We start from the raw sequence: 23545 nt of genomic DNA on the forward strand, positions 1-23545 counted from the left end.
GAAGAAACACTGAAGAACATAACACTTCTTTTTTCTCTTTGTTTCATGGAAGCATTTAAATATCAAGTAAAGGTAATTATGGAGAAATCCTGGAGTAACCTCATTGCACCAAAAAAACTACCTGGGACTTTTCTTCCATCTTGATCAAGTAAGTAGAGATGGCTTGATCTGCTGAAGATTCTTCTTCTATTGTCATTAATTCTTATCTTTGCCCCATCTCAGGACTTTGTAGCTATTCTATGCTTATGGGGTAACTTAATTTTATTGTAGAAGTGGCCTTTGTTGACGAATAAAGATGACTTTAAGCTTTATTATACCATAAATGAAATAACAGAGGAATCATAAACTTAAATGATTTATTGGGGTTACATTGGGATTATTTCAGAATTAAATATTCCTAATTTAAGTCTTGTTCTATGGCACCACATATTGATGTTGAACTCTTGAGGTTAACTGAGAGATCATAATTTTATTTCATGAAATCCAACATTTATGAGAAGGGAAACTTTCAGGAGCCACTGGAGCTGTCCTACTTGAGAATTCTGAGCACATGTCACATCCAGAACAGGCAGTATGAAGCAAGGCAAATCTGAGCAAATATTCATATTTCTGTATAAGATGCAGTAAACATTTGCATATACATAAATATTATCATAGCTTCAAGCAGCAAAATCTGTTTGAAATGTAATAGAAATCTTACACAAAATAAAAGTATATTTAGAAGCTGATTATAAACTTTAAAAAGTAGAGGAAAGTGCTCTTCAAATATCTCACGATACTTTAAGAATTGGTTTGTGTCTTTGAACTTCATTTTTCACATGAATTGAAATATCACAGAATATAAAATTGAGGTAACTTGATCAAAATAAATGCACTTAAAATGAAACCTAAGTATAGAAAATGTAAGTGATTAACTTCAACCAGTAGCCACTATAATTACTTATTTCTTTTAAAATACAAATGAATGTTGGTGGTTTTATTTATTTGTCCTTTAGGTAATATAACATTCTTTTGAGGATATGGCCTCAAGGACTTATTCCATGGAAGAAGTAAATAATGTCACTGAATTCATTTTCTTGGGTCTTTCTCAGAACCCTGAGGTTGAAAAAGTGTGCTTTGTGGTGTTCTCCTTCTTTTACATGGTCATTCTGCTAGGAAACCTCCTCATCATGTTGACAGTTTGCAGTGGCAATCTTTTCAAGTTTCCCATGTATTTTTTCCTCAACTTTCTGTCTTTTGTGGACATTTGCTACTCCTCAGTCACAGCACCCAAGATGATTATTGACCTGTTAGTGAAGAAAAAGACTATATCCTATGTGGGGTGCATGTTACAACTCTTTGTGGTTCATTTCTTTGGTTGCACTGAGATCTTCATTCTTACTGTCATGGCCTATGATAGATATGTGGCCATTTGTAAACCTCTCCACTATATGACTATGATGGACCGGGAAAGATGCAATAAGATGTTGCTCGGAACATGGATCGGTGGCTTCTTACATTCTATTATCCAAGTGGCTCTTGTGGTCCAGCTCCCCTTTTGTGGACCGAATGAGATTGATCACTATTTCTGTGATGTACATCCTGTACTGAAACTTGCCTGCACTGACACTTACATTGTTGGTATTTTTGTGACAGCAAACAGTGGCACCATTGCATTGGGAAGTTTTGTCATCTTGCTGATCTCATACACAGTCATTCTCATGTCTCTGAGAAAGCAGTCATCTGAAGGCAGACGCAAAGCTCTCTCCACTTGTGGATCCCACATTGCTGTTGTCATCATTTTTTTTGGCCCCTGTACTTTTATGTATATGCGGCCTGACACTACCTTCTCTGAGGACAAGATGGTAGCTATATTTTACACCATTATCACTCCCATGCTGAATCCTCTAATTTACACTCTAAGAAATGCAGAAGTAAAGAATGCAATGAGAAAACTGTGGGCTAGAAAGTTTTCCTGGGAAACTACTGGGAAATAGCAGAAAAAATTCTTTAGCCTTGACTAATGCCATTGTTTGGAGAAATAATAACAATAGCGGATTCAAAAGAAAAATAATGGGGCAATGTACTACACAGAAGTAAGGTATAATAATCATGACAATATAATAATAGTTTATGGTCCAGTAATTTTCTGAAATTTGAATGACAAAGAAATTCCATTACTCATAAGAATCCTCATAAAAAATCATTAATTTATCCTTTTTCGACTTAACTATTTTTAAATGAGATCATGCTACTGACATACTTAAGGCTGTTTCTATCATTTCAAAATATGTTATTTACCTAGTAAGCTCTCAGTGTTGGTATACCCTACATGTGTATGCAATCATACACATGCAAAGCACCATATCTAAGCAAATGTCTTTTTAACATGATTTTAGAAAACAAAGAGAATATCAAGCATCATAATGTTAAAAATAGGGATACAACTGTCAAAGACTGTAATAATAAGACATTTAGATGACAAAAGCTTACTTTCCATCATATGGTTTTGTAAATACTATTTCCACTCTTTATTGCTCAATTCTTTTACTCCAAGTATTAGAAGATTTGATTGACTATATTGTAAGATACCATTTTTCACTTATATCATTTCATTCGTCCCATCCTCATTTTGGACATAAATTTCGGAGTATAAAACTTCCCTTCACTGGGATCTACAACATGAGACTTCGTTGGTAAAAATGTGTATTTACCATTGTTTTATTGTATATTGTTAAAATTTAATTATCTATTTCTACCTATACATAGGATGAGGTATGGGATTTTTGAATTGACCTCAGTTATATGGCATGTACCAGGACAGCCTCAAAAACTGAGACTTCATCTCATCTGTTTTTCTTTACCTTGCCATGTAAATGAAATGTAAAAATTTACTAGAGTTTTGTATCTCCTTTCCATTATATTTTATCAATATTTTCCTTTTCTTTCTAAAGTTCCCATTTCTTTCTATTATTATTTTTTATATGCATTTCAAATGATGTCCCCCTTTGCCAGTCTCCCCTCTATAAACACTTCTCCCAATCCCCCTCCCCTTTGCCTCTAAGGGGTGCTCCCCCACCCACTTCCAGCTCACCCCTCCAGCATCCCCCTTCACTGGGGCAACAAGCCTTCACAGGACCTAGTACCTCCCCTCCACTTGATGCCTGAGATAAGGCAGTCCTCTGCTACATATGTAGCTGGAACCATGGACCCACACATGTATACTCTTTGGTTGGTGATTTAGTACCTGGGATATCTGAGGGGTCAAGTTAATTTTTCCTATGGGGTTGCAATTCCTTTCAACTACTTCAGTACTTCCCCTAACGCTTCCATTGGGGTCCCTGGCCTCAGTCCGATGGTTGGTTGTAAGTATCTGCATCTGTCTTAGTCAGGCAATGGCAGAATCTCTCTGAGGGCAGCAATACCAGGCTCCTGTCTACAAGTACTTCTTTGCATCAGTAATAGTGTCTGGGTTTGGTGTCTTTGGCCCTGCATTTCCTCACCCTGGGTGCTATTTTCTTCAAATAAGGTACATGTCTATATAATTTAGAGATGGAAAAGAAATTGCTAAGTTCTTTGTCATTTTGAGAGCCATTTTGCAAATGTGTTCCTTTCCTTTAAATATAGCATCTTTTATTTAAAAATATGGCTATACTAGAAGGGCTTTCAATTCACTTTTCTTTCAAAGTAGACAGTGGTATAGATAATGAACATCAGAAATACCATGTTTGAAGGCAGGAAGATCTCCTACTCACTCTCTTGTCCCTGTTTCATCATCTATGAAGCATAGTGGATCCAGAAATTCTGACCAGTTATCAAAATTCTAAGTAGAAATGAAAGGAATGCTTATCAGAGTCCTGAAAATGATGTTAGCCAACACTGCAGAATAAGTTAGTTTCACTTGTTTTATTTTTTCCCATTTTTATTGTAGCATTGATGAAATTGTTTTACTTGATGTATATACAAAGTTAAATATGCAAACAGTATGAAAAATGAGTATTAAAAGCAATTAAATAAAGACATCCATCACCACAGTCATTATGTGTGTACACTGTGTGTAAATATGTATACGTATATGGTTATTTTGCCATAGGGGCGTTCTTTATTTCAAAAGAACATGGCAACCTTATGAAGAAAACACTGACATATCTTAAAAGGTGAAGCAAAAACGTTATTGTCTTCTATGTTGTGTGTTCAAGAAAGATTAACAAATTATACTTAAAGAATTGTCATCTTCATCTCTACATTTTCCTAATTTTAGAGGCTTACAACACATAGAAGACTTCCTATGTTGCACATTTTTGAAACAAGGCAAAATAAAATGAAAGAAACTATGTTTCTTGATTTTTCAATAGTTTTATCTTTTATAAATGAATAATATAATAGAAGTATATCAATAACATTTAATATATAGAAGGCATATCCAAAAATGCTCATTTTCAAAGGAATTTTCTGAATAAATTATGGGTAAAACAATTGCTTGCAGGTAAAATTTTGACTTTGGAAGCAGCATGGTTTCTGTAAATTTATAATTTCTTACTGACTTGATTATAATATTTATTTTCTTTTTTCTTTCTTTTTCTCTTTCTTCCTTTCTTTCTTTCTTTCTTCCTTTCTTTCTTTTTTCTTTTTCTTTTCTTTTTTTCTTTTTTCTTTTTTTTTTAAGACAGGGTTTCTCTGTGTATCCCTGGCTGTCCTGGAACTCACTTAGTAGACCAGGCTGGCCTCAAACTCAGAAATCCTCCTGCCTCTGCCTCCTGAGTGCTGGGATTAAAGGCATGTGCCATCACTGCCCAGAATATTTATTTTTTAAGATGAAACAATGCTCCCCAAAGTTCAAAGTGTCAGATTTTTAAATTAAATTAAAAATATAATAAAGCCACAAGGCATGTTCTTCCTAACTTCAGAGGAACTCTGCCAGTGGGTGAGTTCTCCCTACTTATTTTATCATTATTAAAGGATCCAAGTGATCACACACACATGCACACACACACACACACACACACACACAGAGAGAGAGAGAGAGAGAGAGAGAGAGAGAGAGAGAGAAACTAATAGCATAATCTCAAGACTAAATGGTAAATTATCTACTATATGTATATACATGCACAATTCTCTTTTTATTTCTCTCTCTCTGTGTATTTATCTATCTATTGATAGAACAATAAATATATGTTAGATAAATGTTAGATTATTGATAAATAAATGTTAGATGATAATTAAATGATAGATAGATGATAGATAGATAAATGATAGATAAACAGAAGATATTCACACATATATTCTAGCCATAGTAATAATCACAAAAACCATTAATGTTTAAAGATGTTTCCCAGTTAGTTGTTAAGAATAAGAAATATATGAACAGGAAGAGCATGGTCACATATGCACACAAATGCATAAATCATATTCACAGTATACTTTGAAATAAAACTTATAAATATTTGTGAATCTAGTATACTAATTTGGTTGAATAAGACCTGAATGAAACATCTTGAAGAAAAATAATCACAATCAGAAATAAAGAAATCAAGAATAAAATAAACTGTTAGAAAGGTAAATATTGTACCAAATATAAGTTGTAAGACCTAAACATGGACCTAATAGGGATAAATATTTAAACAATGTGACTGAGACAAACGTTTGCATCTTATTGCTACATCCTCTTTTGCAAAAGACTAGTTTGATGTATTACTTAAGGATACATTTGTTATGCCCATTGTCTAGAAGAAACAAATAGTACCTTCCTAAGACAGTGGTATTTTAAAAGTAGGCGAAACTACTATTTTCTTTATTAAAATCTATTTAAAAAATTGAGTACAGTGCACACCTTTAATCCCAGCACTTGGGAGGCAGAGGCAGGTGGATTTCCAAGTTCGAGGCCAGCCTGGTCTACATAGTGAGTTCCAGGACAGCCAAGGCTACACAGAGAAACCCTGTCTCAAAAAAAAGAAAAAAAAAAAAAGAATCTAAAAAAATTTGAGTACTTATATATCATCAGAAATTTTTTTGCTCCACAACTTCCTCATGGCATTTTTCACCTCTGCATTCCTCAGTGTGTAAATCAGAGGGTTTAGGAAAGGTGTACAAATTGTATAAAACACAGATATCATCTTGTCCATAGGGAAGGTGGTGGCAGGACGTGTGTATATAAATATGCAGGGCACAAAAAACAAAATGACTACTATGATATGAGAGACACAAGTGAACAGAGCTTTTCTCCTCCCCTCAGCACTGTGATTCCTCAAAGAATAGAGAATAATGATATATGAGACCATGAGCATAAGGAAACTCACTGTACAAAGGGTTCCACTATTGGACACCAGGAGAAGGTTGATCACATATGTGTCGGAACAGGCAAGTTTCAACAGTGGCTGTAAGTCACAGAAATAGTGATCAATCTCATTGGGACCACAGAAAGGTAAACTCAAGGCCAGAATTATCTGAACTGATGAATGTATACAGGATCCCACACAGACTGTGGCCACCAGCATTCCACAGACCTGGCGATTCATGATGGTCATATAGTGCAGAGGCTTACAGATGGCCACATAGCGGTCAACAGCCATGAGGATGAGGATAAAGATCTCCAGGGAACCAAATAAATGAAACGTGAAGACTTGGATTATGCACTCATTGAAAGAGATAGAGGCCTCTTTCAGCAGGGAATCCACAATTGTTCTCGGGGCTACAGTTGTTGAGAAGCAGGTGTCAGACAAGGATAAGTAGAACAGGAAGAAGTACATGGGACTCCCAAGGGCCGGGCTTGTCTTAATAGTAACAATGATAAGGAAATTACCTAGTAATGTCCCCATATAAAAGAACAGGAAAATGGCAAACACTATGTTCTTCCTGCTGGGGTCCTGTGTCAATCCAAGAAGAATGAACTCTGTCACATTGATATTCAGCTGCATGGTTCATGAATGAGAAGGAAACCAAATGAAATGTGTCACCTGCAAAAGATAAAGGAATTAGCTTTACCACATGGAGTGATGGATTATTTTAAGCAAATGTATTTCTTTCTCATAAAAATATTCCATTTATGTATTATTAAATTGTTATTCTCACTCTCTGTCTGCAATTTCAATATAATTTTTAAGAAAGCTGATGAAATTGGTAACTTCTCCACAGCACTTTCCACAACAAAAATGCTGACTTTAGTGTGCTTCTGAGTAGTTTTGCAGTTCAATTAATGTAAAATAAAATGTTTCATTTTATTATTTACCTAATTGTTCATGGTTAAAAACCTGTTGGCAATGACTTATGTAATATCCTTTTCTCTATTTTGAATATTTTAATTATGCTTGTCAAAGATAAGGTTGTAACAATCTATAAAATTCCTATTTTCCATTTATAGTATATATTTTATTACCTACTTTTACAATTAATAACACTTTCATTTCTAGGTACTGCTTCTTGAAAGAAGAAAAAGAAATGCTAGTAACCTACAAAATATGTGGTACCATCTTAAAATGTTCTTCATGGTATTTTGTAAATAGTGTGTATAAACAGAAAATAATGCTCCTTGCTAGATAGCTACTAAATATCTCATGTCTAGTTTCTTCAAATTCAATGGAATGTTCCTTAAACAATTCATAATCTCTGAAATTATAACAAAATAAATATATATTTTATGTTATGTATAAATACATGTTTGCACACTAAATATCTTAATATCTAGATATTTGTTATAGGATCAAATTATAGTTATCATCTCCAGCAAAATAGTTTATCATTCAGGCATCTAAGCTTTTCACAGTCTCAGGTCACAGGAATATTTCAAAAGACAAAGTTTAATATGGCTTTAGAGAAGGGGTCTATAAATGATTTTTTTTGGTTAAATTATTATCAGAACTGGAAATTTTTATGACCATAATCAAGTATGAAATTTAACTTCCTTTCATAATGTCATTTATTAATGGAGAATTTTTTTTCTGTATTCAATTATTTATATACTTACATTTCAAATGTTACCCCCTTTCCTGGTTTTCCTCCCCCAGAGATTTACCCATCCCATACCCTCTCCAAAATTCTATATTAGATTTTCAAACCAAGACTTTCTAATATTTCCTTATGAAAATATCATTATCTTATAGGGACATTACATCAAAGTAATCATATCAAGTTAACTGTAATAGATTTAAATATATTCTGGATATATTTAATATGATACATATACATTTATTTTGGATAATTCAAGCTATTCACTGTGTTGTTTCAAATCCTGATATGCCTGCAGTACATTGAGATAAGAGCTGTGAACTGGTCTAAGGCAGAATTTGAAAACAAAGACAGATTCAAAATGTCATTTGTGCATATCTTTAACCTTATCATTGGTAATTGTATCCAATTTGAAAGATATATTTCTTCTACTATTGTCAATGCATTTAAATTTATTAGTGTCAGGTGTATGAGCACTTTTCCTGGATATGTATATGTACATCATATGTGTAATTGCTTCCTGAGAAGCAAGAATGCTTACCTGCCCTTTTGTATGTACACCATATATGATCCTAGTTCCTGAGAGGTTCAAAAGAAGTCATTGGATCCTCAGTAAACAGGGTTATAGATGGTTATGAGCAGCAGTATAGTTGCTAGGAATTAATCTCAGGTTCTCTATAAGAGCAAAAAGTGCTTTTAACTGATTATCTATCTCTCTAGAAGTCTCTTTAAAAAATATGAATATGTGTAATCAAGTTATTTATTTTTTTGGTATCAATAACAAAGCATAATATTAGTTGCAATGTATTATCATTGTAAAGTTCTCAAACAAAAAGACAACATATTATTGATAACTAAGTTTCAATATTATAATTAATGTTTTCTTTATTTAAAAATGTTGCGGGGGTGGGTGGGTATGGGGGACTTTTGGTATAGCATTGGAAATGTAAATGAGCTAAATACCTAATAAAAAATGGAAAAAAAATAAAAAGATCAAAGCAGAAAAAAAAATTTTGCATAAAATTAATAACTATCCTGAGGACCTGGTGATCTTTCAAGGTCAAATAATGTGGAAAAATTCATTTCCATTATATATAACCTAATATTAATCATTTAATTAAACATATAACTCTTGGTAATTTTATAATCAATCTTTATACTATGAATGTTTATAATGAGTATATTTTCTATATTAATTCATAAAAATCATGGGACATATTTAAAAATAAAATTAAATTAATAGATTCATATTTCATTATATTTAAAATAATTGTGTATTCATCAAGTATTTAATACTGGTTTAGTCACTGTTCTCTTCCTAACTTGATCCTTTTTCTTTTCATACTATATTTATCTTAAAGCTTCAGTCAAGAATCTTTCTATACATAGAGAACTTAAAATCTATACATATCCATTATTTACCACTCCTAACCACAAATTCAATATCTTTTGTAATATAAAAGTTCTCAAGTGTTTCTAGTAAAATATTCTGTATTACATTTCGAATGCACTGATACTTATCTAATATTGTTGATGTCATTCAGATTATAAAGATATTGTCCTATAATTCATTTGTTGTGGATTTTTATTCACACTATCATGGCAACTGCGTTCATACTTTAAAAAGCCAAGACAAAAGTCCAAACTGAAGCGGAAATAAAACTGACATTCATCAAAATATCTTAATGAGTTTCTTAAGTTATTCAGATTGGGTGATCCCTTGCTTTGCACTGCATTAAATAACATGAGATGTTGTCTTCCGTAAGAATGGCTCAGGAAGGCACAGGTGGGTAGGTTGGTGGGTAGGTGGGTGGGTGGGTGGAGGAATACTCTCATAGAAACAGGAGGAGAGGGGATGGGATTAGGGGTTTCTGGGAGGTGGGGAGACCAGAGAAGGGAATAATACTTGAAATATAAATCAAGAAAATATCCAATAAAATATATATTAAAACATTTTAAAAGAATAACAATAAAAGATTATAAAAATGTATTATTAAAAAGATTTCATAAATTCATTGTTTTTAATAGCTGAGTAGAACTCCATTGTGTAAATGTACCACATAACTTAATATGCACTCACTGATAAGTGGATATTAGCCCAGAAACTTAGAATACCCAAGATACGATTTTCAAAACACACACACACAAAAAAAAAAAAAACCAAGAAGAACGAAGACCAAAGTATGGATACTTCATTCCTCCTTAAAACACCCATGGAAGGAGTTATAGAGACAAAGTTTGGAGATAAGACGAAAAGATGGACCATCCAGTGACTACACTACCCGGGGGTCCATCCCATAATCAGCCACCAAACCCAGACACTATTGCATATGCCAGCAAGATTTTACTGAAAGGACCCTGATATAGGCTGTCTCTAGTGAGGCTAGTCCAGTGCCTGGCAAATACAGAAGTGGATGCTCATAGTCATCTATAGGATGGAACATAGGGCTCATTGGGAAATGGGAGGAGCTAGAGAAAGTACCCAAGTTGCTGAAGGGGTCTGCAACCCTATAGATCGAACAACAATATGAAATAACCAGTACCCTCAGAGCTCGTGTCTCTAGTTGCATATGTAGCAGAAGATGTCCTAGTCGGCCATCACTGGGAGGGGCCCCTTGGTCTTGCAAACTTTATATGCCCCAGTACAGGGGAATGCCACGGCCAAGAAGTGGGGGTGGGTGGGTAGGGGAGCAGGGCGTGGGGAGGGTATAGGGAACTTTCGGGATAGCATTTGAAATGTAAATAAAGAAAATATAAAAGAGAGAGAGAAAAAAAGATTGGCAATCTTGACATTACAGAGATATGAATCCTTGAAGCACAAAAAGAGAATATCTTCTTTTGTCATCTCTATGAGGGTTTTATGTAAGCTTTGGTTTTGAGTTTTCATTGTTGTATTTTGGGTCTTTTTTTTTTTAATGTTCTATTATTCTCTCTTTATATTTTTACTTTTTGTTTCTGAGAACCACCACCATCCCCATACCTCTCCAAAAGTACTAATATATACAATCCATCAGGTTTTCATCAGGTATTAAAATATACTTTAATGTCCTTAACACAGATAGCACTAGAATACAGTGTACCTTCTACAAACAACTGCACTTACCTCAACTGTTTAAACAAGATAGAGCAACTTTAGGTTGGCTTTGTTGGTCAAGAAGTAGTAAACGCATCCTATGTAGATGTTGGAGGTGATGAAGACAAACTGAATAATAGAAAATTTAAAAAGGCAGAGAATAGAGGTGGGTGAAAATGAGTGTGTAGTGGTCTACATTGATTTGAACAGACCTTGGTGGGAAGAATTTGCTTCTTCTGGATGCTACCTTAAAGAATTGTCTGCCTTGATTTCAGTGACACTAGCTTTGTAGCTTTCAGAGACTCCCACCACTCAATGTCTATTCATAACTTACTATATTCTTGGAATACTAACCAATTTCCCCAATTTCTCTAGCCTGTAAGACCTTAAATTAAAATGTTACATAATAAATCCTCCCCAAGCCCCTCAAACTATGTAACTTAACTTCATGATTCATGCTGTCTCAACCAAAGGAGCATGGGGAAATAGCCAGGGGAGAGAAACAGAAATTTACACTATTCAATATCTGTAAGGTCTACTATCTTCACCTAGTCTTCTCAATTGTTCAAGAATATTTAATCATTCTTTCTGACTCTTACTAGACAGAAAGCAGATACAGTGTGAAGAGCTTAAGGTAGATAAGATGCCAGGGAATCTTTGTGAGGAAGTAACTTCTTAGGAAGAGATCAGTACCACACCCCGTGAATATTATTTTTCATCAATGTCATTACATATACTTTAAGCACCATTAGTACCATTGTTGGCCTGAACATTATTTGGAAAGTAGTTTGCCACATTTCGAAAGTAAATTCCAAGTTCATGTCAATTTTAAGTAAAAGCTCTGTAACATCATTTTAGAAGCATTTAGAAAATATCAGCCTATACTATAATGTACACTAGTCAGCTCAAATATTGCTCTTGTTCATCAAAAAGCTCACACATTCCAGAAGTTCTGTCAAAGTTATTGTTCTCTATTACACTATTCTACTAATTTTAGTTCGACATAAAATCTTTTAAGTTTTGGGTGCACATGGATAGCTCAGCCTAATCTCATTTAGCAACTTTACATGATAACATTGGGGGAATTTATCCATTATACCTTAATACCTCTTGAAATAATCATAAACTGTAATATATTGAATGCATCATTTTCTTCTAAAACAAAATTAATACATTTCCCATATTAATTTATTATAAGGAATTCACTGATTTTAGAGAATTTCCTTTTTTTCAAAGATAGTATTTCATATTTATCATAACAGTAAACCTTTAAAAATAGTGTTTTCAAGTATTAGTAAAGTATTCTAATAATATATTCACATAGTACATAAGGCCATATGAAAATATACATATTCACCAAATCTCTAGTAATGCATCTCTGAACTCAAAAATTTAGAATTAATATTTCTCACCTGTTAGAGGACTGGCTAAGTGAGTCTTATTTGCACATAGTTTTTGATACCAGCTTTCCCATAGGATGATGAAAGAAAAAAAATTTCTGCCTTCCATAGGGAATATGTTAACACATAATGGTACAAAACATTGACTTTTGGACAGCATTACCACCTAAAAGTTTCCTTTCAGCTAGTAAAAAATGTTCCAGAGGCTATAATGTGCCTAATTTGCTGAATCTGTTTGAACTTTGGCAATATTAAATGAATTCAAAGATGTTGCCACATATATGAAAGCTACTAGTGAAGAAAACCAGAAATGAATGAATAGGTACTGAAGCTGACACTAGCCAGAAAGGAGGAAAAAAAAAAGAGAGAGAGATAATGTATAATTAATAAAAGAGAAATTTGGACCATAAATCTCTGCTTCCACGAATTGCCCTAAATTAGCATTCCTTTTTTTCTATTCTTTTCTTTTCTATTTTGCGGGTGAGGGGTGGGGTGGAGGAGGTAAATAGAATTGTCTTTTTAAATTTTATATTTTATTTGTTTAAATTTCAAAATGTTTTCCACTTCCACATTTCTGCCCCAGCCCCAGAAAGCTCCTATCCCATCCTTCCTTCCCTGCTTCTATGAGGGTGATCCTCTACTCTCCCACATCTGCCTTCCCACCCTCGAATTCCCCTACACTGGGGCATCACAGGACCAAGAACCTCTCCTCAAACTGGTGCACAACAAGGCCATTCTCAGCTACATATCTGACTAGAGCCATGGGCCCCTCTATGTGCAATCCTTGGGTGATGGTTTACCCTGTGAGCTCTGGGGTGTCTGGTTGATTGATATTATTTTTCTTCCTACGGGTTGCAAACCTGTTTAATTCCTACAGTCCTTTCTCTAACTCCTCCAATGGATACTCCATTGGGGACCCTGTGCTCAGTCCAATGGTTGGTTGTGAGTATCTGCTTCCGTATTTGTCAGGCTCTGGCAGAGCTTCTCAGGATATATCTGAGCTATATCAGGGTCCTGTCAGGATGCACTTCTTAGCATCCACAATAATAACTGTTTGTTGATTATATATTGGATGCATTCCCACATGGGGCCATCTTTCGATGGCCTTTACTTCAGTCACTGCTCCATACTTTGTCTCCATTTTGCTCCTGTGAATACTTTTAAGTATGTCCCTCTTTTAAGAAGGACCAAAGCGCCCACACTTTGGTTGTCCTTCTTGAGCTTCTTATGATCTGTGAATTGTATCTTGGGTATTCTGAGCTTTTGGGCTAATATACACTTATCAATACACTTATCAGTGAGTGTATAACATGTATGTTCTTTTGTGATTGGGTTACCTCACTAAGGATATTTTCTACTTCCATTCATTTTCATAAGAATTTCACAAATTCATTGTGAAATTTAATAGCTGCGTAGTATTCCATTTTATAAGTGTAACATATTTTCTATATCTATTAATCTGTTGAAGAAAATCTGGGTCCATTCCATCTTCTGGCTATTATAAATAAGGCTTCTATGAACAAAGTGGAGCATGTGTCTTTGATATATGTTGGTCTTACCATATAGAAGAAGGGAGCAAGGGAGGGAGGAAGATATCAGACCACACATAGTGAACTGACAAGGTATTTACAAATATTATTATGGAGGGAATAGCTGAAAATGAAATCAGATGGCTACCCTACAGCCCATAGAGAAACAGCAATGGCTTGTGCTGTAAGATCGAGAATTGACGAATGGGACCTCATGAAACTGCAAAGCTTCTGTAAGGCAAAAGACACCATCAATAAGACAAAAAGGCCACCAACAGATTGAGCAAGGATATTTACCTATCCTAAATCAGATAGAGGACTAATATCCAATATATATAAAGAACTCAAGAAGGTGGACTCCAGAAAATCAAATAACCCCATTAAAAAATGGGGCTCAGAGCTAAACAAAGAATTCTCACCTGAGGAAAACCGAATGGCTGAGAAACACCTGAAAAAATGTTCAGCATCCTTAATCATCAGGGAAATGCAAATCAAAACAACCCTGAGATTCCATCTCACACCAGACAGAATGGCTAAGATCAAAAATTCAGGTGACAGCAGATGCTGGCGAGGATGAGGAGAAGGAGGAACACACCTCCATTGTTGGTGGGATTGCAAGCTTGTACAAGCACTCTGGAAATCAGTCTGGCGGTTCCTTAGAAAATTGGACATAGTACTACCAGAGGATCCTGCAATACCTCTCCTGGGCATATACCCAGAAGATTTTCCAAATGGTAAGAAGGACACATGGTCCACTATGTTCATAGAAGCCTTATTTATAATAGCCAGAAACTGGAAAGAACCCAGATGCCCCTCGACAGAGGAATGGATACAGAAAATGTGGTACATTTACACAATGGAGTACTACTCAACTATTAAAAAGAATGAATTTATGAAATTCCTAGGCAAATGGATGTACCTGGAGGGCATTATCCTGAGTGAGATAACACAATCACAAAAGAACTCAAATGATATGTACTCACTAATAAGTGGATATTAGCCCAGAAACTTAGAATACCCAAGATATAAGTTAAAATTTGCAAAACACATGAAACTGAAGAAGAACGAAGACCAAAGTGTGGACACTTTGCTCCTTCTTAGAATTGGGAACAAAACACCCATGGAAGGAGTTACAGAGACAAAGTTTGGAGCTGAGACAAAAGGATGGACCATCTAGAGACTGCCACATTCAGGGATCCATCCCATAATCAGGCTCCAAACGCTGACACCATTGCATACACTAGCAAGATTATGCTGATAGGACCCTGATATAGCTGTCTCTAGTGAGACTACGGGGGGGCCTAGCAAACACATAAGTGGATGATCACAGATTGGATGGATCACAGGGATCCCAATGGAGGAGCTAGAGAAAATACCTAAGGAGCTAAAGGGGTCTGCAACCCTGTATGTGGAACAACATTATGAACTAACCAGTACCCCGGAGCTCTTGACTCTAGCTGCATATGGATCAAATAATGGCCTAGTTGACCATCACTGGAAAGAGAGGCCCATTGGACTTGCAAACTTTATATGCCCCAGTACAGGTGAACGCCAAGGCCAAAAAGTGGGAGAAGGTGGGTAGGGGAGTGGGGGGGAGGGTATGTGGGACTTTTGGGATAGCATTGGAAATGTAAATGAGGAAAATACCTAATATAAAATATTAAGAAAAAAAAGTCAAGATCCCAAATTGTTAATTTCACTTAATATTAGTAAGAATACAGAGCTCTGAATCTCAATTAGAAAAACAAACAGATCATTTTAGTTTCTTTACTAACTCATGTCACTGGAAACAGACTGCTCCTTCTTCTTTCAAGTTTCTGTAGTCTTATTAAAAAAAAAAGGTGGAAGGATTCAAAAGTGAATAAGATACATGAGATGAATTAACCCATAGCTTGAGAGAAGAGGGAGAAAAAAACAATAGAGTAGACAAGCTAGAGATTTCTCCAACTTTTTGTAAGAGGAATAAGAGAAAATTAGGCTTAGTAAGTTAAAAATCAATAGGATCCAGACACAGTTATGAATTTCATAAATAATTGAAGGAGCAATGGGTATCTTCATAGAGAATGACCAAATATCAGGGCACACAGCTTATGATTTGGATTCTTCTCTGGAATTGGAACTAGAAAGAAAAGAAAAAGAAAATATTTCTGAGTTGGAAGGCAGAAAGCAGGTCAACTTAGCAGTTAGGGTTTCGAGCAACTAACTATATTAGTCAAAAATGTCAGAGTATATAAATTCCTATCTCATCCATAAGACAGTCAGTCCTCCCATCTTAATATGTTTTCATGTGCATCATGTTTATTTTTTTCCTTCTGAAGTCATGCTATCTACAGATGTTGTAAAATAGAATTTTTCTCCTTATCATAGGAGATCTTCTGACTCACCTTGTCCAGTGAAGCTCCCTGGAGACTTTGTCAAAGGTATTATTAATCTATTGATCCATTTGTAAAGCAGATTATTGCTGGTTAACCATGTTCTTTCAAAATGAGAATAGTGGTTAATTCATTGCTTTCTTCTTTAAAATTAAAGTGTTAGAACACACAGAATAATCCTCAAAAAAAAAAAGTAATTATCCAGGCTCCATCACTTTCAAATCTACTAATTTTTAACTGGATACCTGGCAATTTCCAGGAAAAGACATTAAAACTAGCTAGCAAGCAAGTTTAGTAAAAAGAAATATTAAAAAAAAATACAATTTTCTTAAAATAAGATCTTGGAAATTTCACTTTATTTTATTTTTTATTTAATTTATTTAATTTATTTATTATTTATTTTATCATTTATTTTATTTATTTTCTCAGATATTTGAACAAAATGAGAGCTGTACCAAAGCTGTGTGAATATATAGCTTGTCCAGAGCATTTTTCTCTTTTCTAATTATCCTTAGACACAGGCCTGGAAGCTTCCAGCTTCTGGACAATCGAATCATTCTACATGGTTTATTCAATCAGACTTTTCTCTGCTTCTTTCTGAATTGCTATGTTTGACCTCATCCTAACTTTGCCAATATATTCCAGGTTTCTAGCTCCCTCTCATTTTCTGGCTTGTTCTCAACACCTGACTCTAGCTTGTTTTCTCTATTTCTTGTCTTTGTCAAACGATCCTGCAAACATTCCCACCATTTTTCCTACATAGATGTTAAGTAACCTCTACTTCGTGTGCTGTTCACATGAAAGGAGGGCATGGCCTATGTCTGACTCATTGTGTCAAATCTTTATCTGATTCATCATTTTGTTTTCCCTTCAATTAGATATCACTTTCAAGCATGACAGCTTCCTTCTATAAACTAACCTTAACTTCATTGTTAGGGATGGAAATGTATTAAAGCTTGTCTAAAGTCTGACAAGATCATACATAACTCAGAGCATTCCTGCATACCAGCAAGATCACATAGTCCTACAAAGGCCTACCAACTCTTCAGAGTGATCCTGTCTTGAATACTCGTATTGCCTGATTAAATTCATCTACAACCTGCTTAATTTTTAAAGACTCATGTATTAATTTGACATTATGATAATTTATATACTTTGTCATTTCAGCCCTGTTGCTAGTCTATGTAAAATGACATATCTTGTAAAACAGACCAAAACTATAAAATCATGGTGCTTTCTATTCAGGTTCAACTAGTCAATTGCTATGTATAGGTGATAACCAGATCACTAAAAATTAAGAGGAGAGCTGCTGTAACAATCTAATGTGTGCTTGGCTTTTAGCCATGAGAATGAAATAAGAATCATATAGAGTGATATCCAATTCCAACTTAGTAATAAGCTTATTCATGATTGAAAAGAAAATGAAAGCTACCCATGCTTGTGTGTGCTTGTTGGCTGCTTTCTTAGAAAATTAGGTAGATATTATAATGAAAGAAATGCGCATGAGGGAGATGATGTTTTATGCGCATAGCTCATTGGGCTTGACATAACTATATCTACTAAGCAGTAAAGAAAGGGGCTTATTAATCCCAAAGGTATGTGGAGAAAGGCCCTCAACATCAATAATCATGAACAAATTAGGTCAAGCAAACGTTTTTTATCTCCTACATGTATAGTCTCTCTGTAAAATAGGGTTAAAAAATCAATATCGGATGTCGGGAAGATAATGTTTTGTAACTGAGGGGTAAAAGTTTTTGTGTTTTCTTTTTTTAATGAGAAATTTGGAAGGCAAAGAGATGGACTCAGGGACATAGAAACTTTTTGATCAAAGACATGGTTGTAAGCTTGTCATAAAAAGGTAGTCATAACAACAAGTAGTAATATGAAGAGGTCATCATAATAACCTTTTGGAACAAAGCCAGAGTTGCTTGTCCTGGAACAGGCAGTACAAAACAATCTATAGTTAAGGTACAGGTGGGGCAGTGGCCAATTCTCGATAATCAGACACAATCATAAACAGGATTAATCTATAGTTTGTCTTGACACTAAGATATGTTTTTAACTCTATGGAGGGGGTACTATGTTTACTTAGCATGATAATAAACTCCCTTCTCTCTCTCTCTCTCTCTCTCTCTCTCTCTCTCTCTCTCTCTCTCTCACACACACACACACACACACACACACACACACACAGAGGCATGAACCGCAGCATGTGCTTCTCTATGTGCGTGAGTATGGCTGTGTATTTATATGTATAGATATACTAAATAAAACACTCTCCTTTACCTTCTGAGGAAAACATTGCATTTGGCATGAGGGAGAAAGAAGCCCTTATCAACAGTGCTGGTCTGCATAATAGGGTGTTATATTCCAAAGAAAGAAGGTGATGACTCCGAGGGTGTTAAAACTGAAATGTAAATCATGTTTGCAATGTGTTAAGCATTCACAGTAGAGATAAAAGAGGGAAAAGCATGAAAGATTATCCAGGTCACTCAAAGATAATTGTGTCAGGTATATGTGTTAGTTATGTGGCAGTTAGTAATGGATCATTAGATGGTATATGTAGAATATGTTAAAAGAATTAAAGCTTAAATTCTCTTGTCTCTAGCTGCATATGTATCAAAAGATGGCCTAGTCGGCCATCACTGCAAAGAGAGGCCCATTGGACTTGCAAACTTTATATGCCCCAGTACAGGGGAACGCCAGGGCCAAAAAGGGGGAGTGGGTGGGTAGGGGAGTGGGGGGGGTGGGTATGGGAGACTTTTGGTATAGCATTGGAAATGTAAATGACCTAAATACCTAATAAAAATGGGAAAAAAAGATTAAAAAAATTGAAAATGGAAGAGATAATTTGGTAATTTCTGAGATATAATAGAAAGTTGCGGGAAATTAAGGGGGATAGGATGGTAAATAGCTGTGCACCTTGTTGTTTGTTGGAAGTCTTTCAAAGCTAGGAACTGAAAATTTTGATACAAGTACTGAAATTCATGGGGAAGGTTGTAGCTATGTGGACGATGTGTTTATAAATTTTATGTTATGATGACATGATTACATGTGGGGCATTTACTGTCCTTGAGTTCCTTGAGAGTTTCTTAGCTGAAGCTTTCTACTTTTCTGAGCAAATAAGAATCATGATTGTGAGCTTAGTAAGAGTCAGAGCTTATATCCAGGTTTTCTTTTAGCTTGCACGTCATATTAATGACTAAGCAAGGTAGGCACCTTCACTGTCACAGTTCTCTGTTAATAATGTATCTTGAATATATTATTTTCCTTATTTCAAGCTAAAACTTCATGGTGTAAAGTGAGCATATTGAGGGGCATTTCTGTACACACTTGAATATTTTATAGCTGTGCTCCATACCTCTGGCTAGACAAGACTACCAACCAATGTGTCTACTATGATTTTTCTTTAATCCATGAGCTTAGACTGTTCATGCTTAGTGTATACTTCTTATATGACCGTGCTTAGGATTAGATTCATTCTATTTGTCAAGAAAGTCTTAAAAGACAACAGTACGTGGTATTGGTCATGTGATAAATGTTCATATCTAAAGACTGCATGTGTTTTTACTTATGTCCAAATAAAATGCAACATTCACCATGGATGCAATTAAATCATGACTTTTATGGTTGAATCATATTATATGCTAATTAAAGTTTATATCTACTCCACAGCAGAGAAACTGAGCTTGGTACTGTGAGCCAGAACAAAAATATATAAAAAATAAATATGTGTATGGCTGTCATAAGTCTTGGCTAAAAGCCAACTTTTATTATTTTGTTAAATATATGTGGTAAATATGTCAAATATAAACATCTCTATTTATGTCAATTGACTACTGTTGCCAACAGCTTTGTTCATGGAGGAATTGTCTTTAGATAATGGTTGGTACTTACAACAGAGAATAAGACATAATTGAAAGACATGAATCTTGCTATAGCATAGAAGGTAAGTGTTCTGAAAGGTTCATAGGCTTATAAGCAGTTCTGGGACTCAAGGAAAATTTTGGAAGAGGTTTAGAAAAAAATAAGAGCAAGGAGATAGCACAGAATCTTGAATAACAGCATTTGAATCAGAATATAAATGTTAACTATCATAAATATATCTTAAATATGGCTTCAAAGAGAATGATTGACCAAAAAGTGATAAAACAATACTATTAAGGATTGTAGGAACCATGTCATAAAGAAATGAATCAACAATGAAAAATGAATTCATCAGAAATTTAAATTTTATTAAGAAAACATAAAAGTAGAAAATTAATCCCAGTACAATATTATTTTCAAATCTAATATTGTAACATTGTATTTTCCCCTGAAATTTCTTATCTTAGAAAAGAAAACTAGTCATAGCATGATTTTTTTGTGATTTGTTTTTCTGAAAAAGTCTTTTTGATGTAGAAATTTCTTGAGAATAATTTTCTCAAACATCAAATATTTGCAAGTAGGAAAAGACTCATCATATTAGGATACATGCAAACAAGCACATGTCTGCACACTGTAAATTACTAAGTAAAATCCTACTTAGTTTTCAATCAATAATATATGTGCATAAATAATGACAGAGCTAATTTTAGTTTGGAAAAGGAAATATTTTCTTTAATACCCTATGCTTTTGAATATGTGCATGCTTGAAGGAATGATTTAGATGAATTACATATTATGTTGACTTTAGGATTCTCTCCCGTTCCAATACCTACATGATTCTAAGAGAAGAATACCTCAGGGAGGGAATTATGTATAGAATAAATTATGGGAATTCTGACTGAGTAAAGAGAAAAGCCTTAGTAAAGGGAAATATATAAACAAAAATATTTAAAATACTAAGGTGAGATACAGAGAATATTGCATCAACATTATATAATACATGAGAAAAACTGTAAGTACAAAAGTAGTATTTTGCTAGTGGAGAAAATAAACAAGTAAAATTTTACAAAGTATGTACTAAGGATAGATTCTGCCTTTGATAGGTAAATGGAGTTATTTACTGATTGTTTTCATTTTTCTAAAAAATATTTTCTCATTATATAAGACTTTAGGTGATATCAGAATAATCTATAATTAGAAGCACAGTAACTATGAGGATATAAAAGACAAATAACAGAAGTGGATGCTCACAGTCATCTATAAGATGGAACACACGGCCCCCAATGGAGAAGCAAGAGAAAGCACCCAAGGAGCTGAAGGTATCTGCAACCCTATAGGTGGAACAACAATATGAACTCACCAGTACCCCAAGAGCTCATATCTCTAGCTGTATATGTAGCAGAAGATGGCCTAGTCAGCCATTAATGGGAAGAGAGGCCCCTTGGTATTGCAAACTTTATATGCCCCAGTACAGGGGAATGCCAGTGTCAAGAAGCAGGAGTGGCTATTTATCAGAGCATGGCAGAGGGAAGGTAGTGGGAACTTTCAGGATAGCATTTGAAATGTATATAAAGAAAATATCTAATAATAAATAAATAAATAAATAAAGACAAAAGTTGAGGTTATAGCTTAGTGGTATACTGCATGTTGAGTGTACTTAAAAGTCTTAAGGAATGAACATAAACATAAAATCAAAATGTATTTAAGTATCATTTGGTGTGTTTATTTGGTTTTGGTTAGATTTGATTATTTTTCCTTATTTATTTCCTGTTTTAAATATGTCTTGACTGCAATTTCTACTCCTTTCACTTCTCCCTAACTTCTCCTCCATTTCTCTTCAAAACACAAGCAGGCCTCCCAGGGCTATCCACAGAACATGGCTTAACAAGGTACAATAAGACTAGGCACAAACACTCATATCAAGTCTGCATGAGACCACCCAGATGGAGAAAAGCTATCCCAAGAGTTGATAAAATAGCCAGAGACACCCCAACAGATACTTTTAGGAACCCCAGTAAAACACAAATGTAACAACCATAACGTATATACAGAGGACATAGCACAAATCCATACAGGCTCATTTTTAAGAAACATTTCTAAAAAAAAATAAGGTATAAAATTATAGATTTAATTTATGTGACACATGTATATTATAATCTTGCTCAATCTAACTATGAAAATCTAATTGTTTTACTTTTGTAAAGAACTGCTAGCAAATTCAGGATTTTCTGAAAATAGTAAATATCTTCAGGATTAGCAGCATTGGATATTGAGGGAATTTGGGTATTCTGTCTGTTTTTTTGCTTGCTTGCTTGCTTGCTTGCTTGCTTGCTTGCTTGCTTGGTTAGTTGTTTGTTTGTTTGGTTGGTTGGTTGGTTGGTTGGTGGTTGGTTGTGTTTAGTTTGTTGATTTGCCACCAGAATCTTCCTGGAGAAGGTAAACTGAGGAAGGGGGTATATATGAGGCATGGACGCTCAATGACAGTCACAAGAGCAAGCTAGGCAAGGCAAATTAAGGAAAAATGGACTGGAATTGGAAAAGACTTTTGTGTACATCACAAGAAGAAATATAGGAGATGAGAGAGCAAATATATCATGAAAGTGTCTCATGAGACAAGCTGTCTTAAGACATTTGTATATCAACTGAGTGATCTTCCAGCTGTGAAATATTATATCACTTCATGTATATCAAAGATATATTCATATGACTATTGCTATCTGCTAAAGGATGGATAGGAAGATTTACAAAAGATATATGTCCCACTGAAATTTCCAAATTCAAAATCCAAAATCATAACAGCATACCTGTTCAAGCATAATGAGTACTGATGGTAAAGAATAAGACGCGAATCTGCTCTGTAAGAGGTGAGAAGAGGAAGGTAAGAAAATATGGGAGCTTAATGTGTTCAGAATATATTACATAGATGTATGAAAATATCCTTATATAATTCAATATCATGATCATGAATATATGACAAGAGGAAACATTAAAAATAATTAATGTTAAAACCAACAAGTGAGAAAGTTGAATTAAATTACTACTATTTACAAAGTTCTTTGTAATTTATTTTGAGACAGAAGATTAAAGTTGTTACAAATTTACTTCATTTTCAGTGGTATGTATGTGTGTGTCTTTGCATGTGTGCATGTGTGTGCTAGGGTTGCTAGGAAAGGATCCTAGGCTATCCCCATCCTAACATGTCCTCTATCAAACCAAGAAAATTCTTGCAGCCTTTCCACCCATCTGATCATCTCTGGATACACTTGTACTCTATAGATTAGACAGAGCACTAAGTTGTTCCTTTGGCTCATAACTTTACCCCAAACAGTTTGAATTTTCTGTGACCTGTCAAATAGTAGCTAACCGAGGAACATCAGAGCAGAA

The 23545-nt window shown here is 34.6% G+C and overlaps 2 protein-coding genes across 2 annotated transcripts; one reads left to right on the forward strand and one right to left on the reverse strand.

Annotated features, from left to right (window-relative positions):
- The first annotated feature begins 1019 nt into the window (after nt 1-1019).
- Nucleotides 1020-1976, forward strand: Olfr1193 (olfactory receptor 1193). Its single transcript, NM_001011517.2, has one exon. The coding sequence runs from the start codon at nt 1020-1022 to the stop codon at nt 1974-1976; it is 957 nt and encodes a 318-aa protein (NP_001011517.2).
- Nucleotides 1977-5966: 3990 nt separating this feature from the next.
- Nucleotides 5967-6893, reverse strand: Olfr1195 (olfactory receptor 1195). The gene has a single exon (NM_146753.2). It carries the CDS (start codon nt 6891-6893, stop codon nt 5967-5969), a length of 927 nt encoding a protein of 308 aa, NP_666964.1.
- Nucleotides 6894-23545: the final 16652 nt, after the last annotated feature.

The sequence above is a fragment of the Mus musculus genome, chromosome 2 (genome assembly GCF_000001635.26).
Source record: "Mus musculus strain C57BL/6J chromosome 2, GRCm38.p6 C57BL/6J".
Lineage (NCBI taxonomy): Eukaryota > Metazoa > Chordata > Mammalia > Rodentia > Muridae > Mus > Mus musculus.